The sequence below is a fragment of the Bidens hawaiensis genome, unplaced genomic scaffold, assembly GCF_021521415.1.
Source record: "Bidens hawaiensis isolate Kalapana, Puna unplaced genomic scaffold, B.hawaiensis_p1.1 tig00041095_1, whole genome shotgun sequence".
In the NCBI taxonomy this organism is placed as follows: domain Eukaryota; kingdom Viridiplantae; phylum Streptophyta; class Magnoliopsida; order Asterales; family Asteraceae; genus Bidens; species Bidens hawaiensis.
In genome coordinates this window covers 134,778-143,632 of record NW_027497259.1, presented here as the reverse complement: position 1 = coordinate 143,632, position 8,855 = coordinate 134,778, and the positions used below count along the sequence as shown (strand labels likewise).

The 8,855-nt window shown below is 32.3% G+C and overlaps 1 protein-coding gene across 1 annotated transcript; it reads right to left on the bottom strand.

Annotated features, from left to right (window-relative positions):
• Positions 1-1,712: 1,712 nt before the first annotated feature.
• On the bottom strand, positions 1,713-5,820 carry LOC143592606 (uncharacterized). Its single transcript, XM_077072489.1, has 4 exons — positions 5,790-5,820; positions 4,207-5,081; positions 2,656-3,261; positions 1,713-2,052 (listed from the first exon to the last, which is right to left on the bottom strand). Exons 2-4 carry the CDS (start codon positions 5,026-5,028, stop codon positions 2,011-2,013), a joined length of 1,470 nt encoding a protein of 489 aa, XP_076928604.1. The 5' UTR covers positions 5,029-5,081; positions 5,790-5,820; the 3' UTR covers positions 1,713-2,010.
• Positions 5,821-8,855: the final 3,035 nt, after the last annotated feature.

The window sequence follows — 8,855 nt, the reverse complement described above, 5'->3', positions numbered from 1 at the left end:
CAGATATAAAAGCTAGTTATACTATATATTAAGGCAAATCTAAAGCTATAGTAACCTTAAAGCTTTGACAACTTTAATCCTTGAGTTCTAAATTATGTCAACTTAGCCCATCCAAGTTCTAAAATATTTTAATTGAAGCTCCAACATCTACTTTTGCTACTTATTTCAATATTTTGTACTTTAGCCTCTCAAATTTTCATGGTTTTAATTTATGTCATATTTGTATTTCTTCCACACAAATGTTTTTTCATTATTTATATATTTAATTTATTGATGCTTTTATAACATTTAACATATATTTATAAATTTTTGAGTATCATAATACAACATATTTATTTTTATCTATGTCACACTGTTAAAACAAGAGTTTTATTTGTAATAAAGTATATAAGTTTCATTGAAAACGAAGTCGTATTCGTCATAGAGTATCTTTTTTTAATGTAAATCAATATCGTAATGAGCCGAATTGATATTGGCCAAATTATTTTGATATTTAGATAAACATTTTTTGTTGTGTCGAAACGATAGTCGTCATGATGTGTTTTTATATACCTATATTAATATTCGGGTTTGTTACCAAGTTCCTCGCGCAACACGCGTGGGGTTCACATTAGTTTCATTAATAACCATCAACAATGAAACGACTAAAAAATTATATAAACCAAGAATGAGATCAGTTCATGGTCGTCGGCCACAAAACGTTTCATGCAAGGCCCAAACATGACATTGTAATTTGTAATTATACTATTCCCCATGGGCCATGACCCATTCTAGTCCGAAACCAGGTTATGTTCTGTTTTACACTTCTACAAACTTATAAACCTACCTATAAAAAACTATTTAGTAATTCATTCTAGATTACAAATCTAAAATGAATTACTAAATAGTAATTCATTCTAGATTACAAATCGGCCGGTGTCTCGATGGTTGAGTGTTATGTGCCTTATGTCCAAGGCTTGATGCAAAACTACTATCGAGCCGGGGTCTCACCGGAAGCAGCCTCTCTATTTCTACGGGGTAGAGGTAAGGCTGTCTACTTCTTACCCTCCTCAGACCCTACCATAGCTTTGCTATTGGTGGGATATACTGAGTATGATGATGATGATTCTAGATTACAAATAACAAAATTTCCCTGTGAAACCGAATACGTTTTAACACCAATTCAGAGATATACAAAGAATATAAAAACGGGATCTGGGCCAAACCAGTTCGTATTGAAACCGGTTTTAAAGAGAAATAATGTGAACTGATAGGAACTGGTTCAGATCAAGCTAAATCGGTTTGTAAAAAACCGGTAATCTTTTATTTTTTATTTTTTATTTTTTTTGGAAATTGTAAAATAAATTGCTATACATTCTTAATTAGATTGGAAAGAATAACAAAAAGTAAACATATCTAACAGAAAATTGTCATTGACCTTGTTTAGAGTTTCGTCGTTGTCAATGTTGTGTTGAATGGAGTGTTTAGGAATATAATTTAGGAGTGAGTCTGTGTCTCTGTGTGTTAATGAGGAGCGGAAGGATTCGTTTGGAGAAAAAAAGAAGACTATGAGCGGCTAGTTTTTATTTTCCTTTTATGAATAAATAATGTTAATGGCTAATTTTTCAAACCGGTTTCTACCAAACAGATTATACGTCTACAAATTCAGATCGGTTTTGGATCCCAAACTGGCTTTTTTGTTCACCTCTAATTCATACAGGAAACTTTGCTCAGTGTCTTAATACACAAACAATATTTTTGGTTTCTATTACAAATTTCAGTTCCCAGAAGAACAATGTGTTCATCATAAATAGAACAAGATCAACGTACTGTTAATAAAATCACAATTTTGGATTAAAAATACAATCATACAATTCAATCCAACCCACCCGTTCACAAAATATCACGTCTAAAACTACCAAAAAATGAACGTAAAATGCAACTGCAGAAACCGACTCGACAAGGGGCCATCAGAAAAACAAAACAGCCTCACATATTCTTCACGAGTAAAACACCCTATCCATTTTTGTCTCAAAAGGAGATCTCGGGGTATTTGGAAACATTAAGCAATTCCTGAAAATATTAAACAAACAGTTGAGATTGATCATACTTTTAATAGAAATGATAATTTAGGAATAACGAATTAAGGAAATGATTTTTGTGACAAATTTGATCGTTTGTTGATTCGGGTATAGGGCGTTTAAATTCTTGACATGACACAAAAATAATTATCTTTTGGGTTTGTCATATCAAAACCTTTTAATAAGGGAGTTGTGTTGTTGTGACTTTAATTAAACAGTCCTGTTCGGGTTGATTACAGCCCATTTGACTCATTAAGATATGCATGTTAAACAAATCATTTCCGTTTTACACTATTTAAGTGTTTCTGAGTTAAGTTGATGTATTTTACACGAATAAATATACGGGTCATGTTGCAACAAGGCAACCTGTCAACCCGCCAATCCTAAACGATTGAAACCTTGTGTGGTTAAACAAAAGGGTCAAAAGTCGATAACCTATTCATCATCCTTAAAAAGCTTCTAAATCATTTCAACTAGAATTATATTACTTTTCAATAAGTATTATAGGTCAACCAAACTCGACCCCCAAAAAGTGTTACCCGTTACCAAAACCGCCCATTTAATCATGTTTAGGACATAACATAAAACACTTTACCTTGGAATACCGTACATGATCATGATGCACATTAGATGTCTTCACAATGGTCTCCCATTTAGGTCCATTTTTAGGACTCTTTTCAACCACAGGAACTTGCAGCATTTTTTTAGGAAATGGGTTTCTCAAACTCATCTTACGCCGAAGCCATGATTCCGATGGTGATTTAGGCAACGGAGGGACACAAACCGGGCCCTCCCCATCATCATTCGACACAACTTTGGTCTCATTTGTAGTCGGGTTTGTTGGTTTTTCATTCCAACCTATGTACAATGTTTTCTCGGGTGCTACCGGAGGAGGATTATCGTATACCAAACGAGGAGAAAAATGACTTTTAACATTCAGAGAAGGGCAAGGTTTGGGTTGTACTATTTGGTTTTGAACATCTTTTGGGACTCCGAGAAAGCAGGCCCCATCGTGGAACGGGGAGCGTGGGGATTCGTTGCGGTATGGTGATATGCGACCGCTGCGTGATAAATTACCTCGGTGGGGAGATGATGGTAATGAGTTACCGGATCGATTCAATGGGTATGTATTTTGTTGAGTTTCGTGGGCTTCTTTCGGTCGCGATTCGGCTCTTTTCTTTATTACTGCATCCATAGCTTGCTGCAAAGCCAAATGTTTAATAGTGGTCAACATACAACTAAGCTTAAAACTTCATTTTAACATAACATACTTGCAATGCATAACAACAATAGTTGTAATACTATAGCTAAACAAGTGGGTTGACTTGGAGTTGAGCTGTTTAATCCTTTAATTATATAATTTTCTTTTAAATGTGTTTTAAGTCTCAAGACAAGCTCATTAAGTATTTTATCTATCTCAAAAAAGTTCAAGATTTATTGACACTTGTGCTTTTTTATTTAAAATTGTTATTTTATAGTTTTAAGATACAGAAATATAAATATACATTTCTAATTAAGCAGGTCATGTTTGCGTCAAGCCATAAATATTTGTGTGTTCAAGGTCATGTGTCTGACACGAATTTAGATGTTTGCCGTGTTACACTCGTGAGTCTAAGCGAGTCAATTACTTATGCCAATGTATTAAATATAATATATATATATATATGATAATTATTATACATAAAATTATGATACATTATCTAAATAATGTAGATTATGTTATATATAAAAACCATAACTATTAATTATAAATATATATAATTAATATGTATATGATGAAGTAACTAATAAATAATAAACTAGTCGAATTTGTGCCTCAGCCAAACTTGAGCTTGAAAACTTACTTATAAGCTGAGCTTGAGCTTTCAGATAGAGTTTGAAACAATCGAACCTCAAGCTCAACTCTGATAAGCTAAACAAGTCGAGCTCAGCCTCTGTTTAGCTTGTTTACAACCCCCTATGTTTGTGTATACACACTAAAAATTAATTCATATCTGCATTAACTATAAACTAAGTATTACTATTTTTACTAAAATGCATCATCTTTTCTATTTCTTTGTCAAGTTTCTTACCACCAAACAACATTAACACCATGTTACTAAAAATCATGTCACCCACAAACCATAACTAAATTCACAAAACATACCTTCTCAAGACTTGGAGTCAATGGTCCACTATACGATGTCCTTCTCGAGAGCCTCGGAACAAGACCCGGAGCCGGTGAGCCCGTCACCGGAGACTGACTCTGATGAACCTTCGTTTTCGGTCCAGGCATCGCATTCGAAAGACACGAAGACCGCTTCGTGCATATCCGAGGCAAGAAAAACCCGAACCCCTTTTTACTCGACTTCTTCTTTGAATCATCAACCGCCACACTCTCTTTATCCTCCTCGTTATCCTTCACATTATCACTATTATGTGAATTCACCGGGTATCTTTCGAGCAATAACGGCCTCAACTCGCCACTATAAACCTTCTTAACATACTTAGGCGGTTCAGGAATCACCACTTCTTGCTTCTTGGCAACATATTGTGGCGTTTCGACGATCATAGACTTGGCAGCGGGTATAAACCGGCTCATTAAATACTCTCGAGTGGACAGATCAGAACAGAACGATATTAACGACTCTGCATCACTATTATTATTATCTTCACTATAATCACACGAAAATGACACCGAAAGTGTCTCAAATGCATCTTCTGATGATTGTTCATCCGTTGGAGAATTCGGGTTGGCTTTCGGCTGATTTGAAACGGGTTTCTTTTGGTTTTTGTGGTTTTTCGCTTGGCCCGGGATTTGCTCCCAGATGAATGGGATGGCTGCGGGTTTCGTGACTTCTTGTTCGGGTTCCCATTTAACCGGAAGCGATTGTTGTCGGGTGGGTCTTGATTTTCCAACCGAACTGCTTCGGTCGAGTAGTCTCACCGAGAGTAACGGGGCATTCAAATCAAGCTTTTTGTCCACCATTGTTGTTCTTGGTTCAAGATTAAGATTCTCAAGTGTTTGCTTGGTTGTGCAAACTGGATATTTAACAAATTGATACAAAATAATGAGAATTTGATTATATGAAATATTAAATTAATACAAAATAATGAGAATTTGATTATATGAATATCAGATTCGCATGCCTAACTTAAGAAAAAAGAAAACAAGGGAACCGGGAAATCCTTTGAAATGATTAAAGCATAAAACTTTTATGTTTTATAAATATAATTATATTATAATTCATCAATATGGTAGATTTAAAATTAAATATGAATCAGTGTATATATAACTAACAAATTAAAACCAATATTTACCATTTATAACAAAAAATTGTTCTTTAATTTGGAAATCATAAATTTTACAAATATTTATAAAAAAAGACCATAAAATTGTGTAATGTGTTCTTAAGTTTTATGAGCAAAAAAAGAGAGAAGCATATGTTTCCTAATTTGGAAATTAATAACCCAGAATTTGCTATAAATGGTAACAAATGAAGAACAAAACTCCAGTTACAGAAAGACAATAACATGAACAATTTAGATTATTTAGTCTGAAAGTATAGATTGAACTAGATTATATGTTGATATCTTTATGGGATAATATATAATCCCAGAAAAAAGAAGTTAAATCCAGACAAATTGATTGTATTAACATAGTTTCAAGTCCAGACAGTGTGTTTTGGAATGAATAAAAACGAAAAATAAATAAAATATTGAAAAATAAAAGGTGGAAAATTTGGTTACCGGTAATGGAGGAAATTGGTGTGATGGAGAAATTAGCTAAGTATCATGGGTGGGGCACAAATGAGACCAAACAGAGAGCAAGGTGAAGGTTGCTTTATTCATTTTCATTTGTCAATTGTCAATTCAATTTAAAGAGAGCGGTTAGAAGTTTCAACAAACTGAAACATTCAAGGATGTTTGGGTTGCACTTTAAAATTGCTGACCTTTTATTAGAGAGGTGGGGGCACACGTGGGCCGGATAGTTATGCGGGTACAATGCCGCCATGGCGTCACCCTCTTCTTTTCTTTTTCCGGGTACATACCACAGGTTATACAACTAGAAAGTGAAAAATGGTTGTGTGTGTGATGTAACACTATGTGATTGGTTAGGGATGAGCTCGGTACCGAATCAATACTGACCGATACCGATACCAAAAATCTCGATTCCTATTTTTTTTAAATCTTGGTACTGGTACCAAAATTCTTGGTTCAAGAAACACCTGGTACTAATTCGGTACACATACTCGTTTGCTCATCCCTACACCACCCCTCCCTGATTTAAATAGTTTTGAGTTATCTTCATATGATTGGTTGGAAGTTTCGCTTAATTTGTTTATTTTGGTCTATACCCGGACCTCCCTTAGGGTTATTATATGAAGAGTAGAAGTTCATCATATGTTTTTAAATAATCTAACCTTAATAATAATGGAAACCATTATGAGACAGTTGTCCCATCCACAATCACCCTGTAAACTCAAGAAACAATAGTGCCGCTCGTATAAGTTAAGGCAAAAAACGTTAACATGTTACAAATGGCGTAACGGTAACGACACTGATTTTCTCGCATGCGATGTGTGGAGAATTTGGTCAGTAAAACCGGGCGTTGCAGCAACGAATCAACGTCAATTCAGTCGGTATTAGCCACATCTGTTACGATACCGTAGCTAAACCCAAAAACAAATTCGTCAAATCGGAATAATCAAAATAAAAGACTCCAAAAAAGTAGTTACACTTGTGTAACGTAGTATTAAAATAAATTAACATATTTAAAACAATTTTTATTATGTCCGTAAAACCCGAGTGCGGCGGTGGCAATTCTACGTGTATTCGGTGGTGTCGGTTACGTACGTAACGATACCATAATTAAAAAAAATACGTCAATTTAACATTTTAAAAGACTTAACATATAAAAAATTAAAATATAATTAAACTACATTTATTTGGTTGGTAAAACCCGAGCGTTGTCGGTCTCGGGCGTTGAGTCGCACAATTTTCATCGGTTTCGGATATGGTACTGTATAAACAATGTTGTTAAAGCCTAAGCATTAATACTAAAAAATAAATTCATCAAATTAAAATTTAAAAAATTAAAAATATTCAAAATGACCTGATCGTTGTCGGTCTCGGGCGTTTCAACCAAATTCGGTTGTTTCGGTTACATACGTTACGGTACCTGTACCTGAACTAAAACAAAAAGGTTAGTAAAACCCGGTAGTTGATAAAAACTCAGCTTTTTCGCTCCAAGTGTTGTGAAAACAAGTCGATGCAAATAATCTTTTAGTTATCAAATTTAAAACAAAATATATATAAATTTCTAGGACCAACCACCAAATGACCAATCACAATCAAGCATTGCAAACTTCTTATTTATATTATATAATAATAATATTATTATTATTATTATTATTATTATTATTATTATTACTTTGACTTCTATTAATTAAATATTATTATTATTATTATTATTACTTAACTTCTATTAATTAAATATTATTATTATTATTATTATTACCTAAATTCTATTAATTAAATATAGTAAAGTAAAGTATGTATTAAAAAACATCCATTTTATAATAAGAAAAATGATTTTGTCTGATGTTATTATAAATACATGTAAAAGTTTTAAAGAACGCAAGTAGTTATAGAAACCTACAAAATTACGTATTAATGTATTTATAAAATACTAGGTTACTAATCCGTGTAGTACACGGGTGGAAAATAGGAAATTCGTCACGTAAAGAAATATGATTATATATTTGAATATTATATTATTCGTCTAATAAACACAATAATTTTAACCGACAATATCGTCCGTTCTTGAAAGTAAGTTCATTGAACTTGTCTAAATCAAATGATACACAAAGTCTATTAAATCATATACTGGATATAATGAATTGTTAATTACAAGATCATCAGGAATTTGTACATTCATTTGTCGTCACTTGGACCCCACATCCCCAACATTCCCTTCACCTATATCCAATAATTAATTCGCAAATTATTTTATCTCCTCAACATGTGAGGATTGGTATCCAACTGTGAGCCTCATGTTTTTTTGATAGTTTAAGTACCTTTCACTTTGACAAAATGTAAAAAGAACTTATTGAATTGTAATTTAAAATAAACACGGACAAAAGTCTATACAATCTAACTATTTATTTAACAAAATTATCATAAATTTAATATCTACAACTCCCTAAATACTTTCTTTTATATAAGATTTATACTTTAATTTGTAGCATTTCGTTGTTGTCAAAGATTAATATAAAAATGAACAAATTGGTTTTTTTAATAGCTAATAACTAAATACTTAGAAACATGAATTGACTTATATGACTTGTTTAACGATTCATAGAGCCATAACTTGTATACACTCTAATATTGACTTGAACTTGTTATGACTTCAACTCAAGATGCTAATAACTCATCTGGTATTATAGTATTTTCCATAATACCTTACCGGAAAACCGTAATAATTCAACATCTCTATTGAATTTTTTTATTTTAATATGGAACCTAAAGAGATTATAAGAAAATTATATAATAATTAAAATCAATACAAACAAAAAGGGAAAAGAAAAAGAATTTTTAATAAAATAATGAATAATATGAGAATCGATCGATTATTATTATTATTACTTAACTTCTATTAATTAAATATTATTATTATTATTATTATTATTATTATTACTTAACTTCTATTAATTAAATATAGTAAAGTAAAGTACGTATTAAAAAACATCCATTTTATAAAAATAAAAATGATTTTGTCTGATGTTATTATAAATACATGTAAAAGTTTTAAAG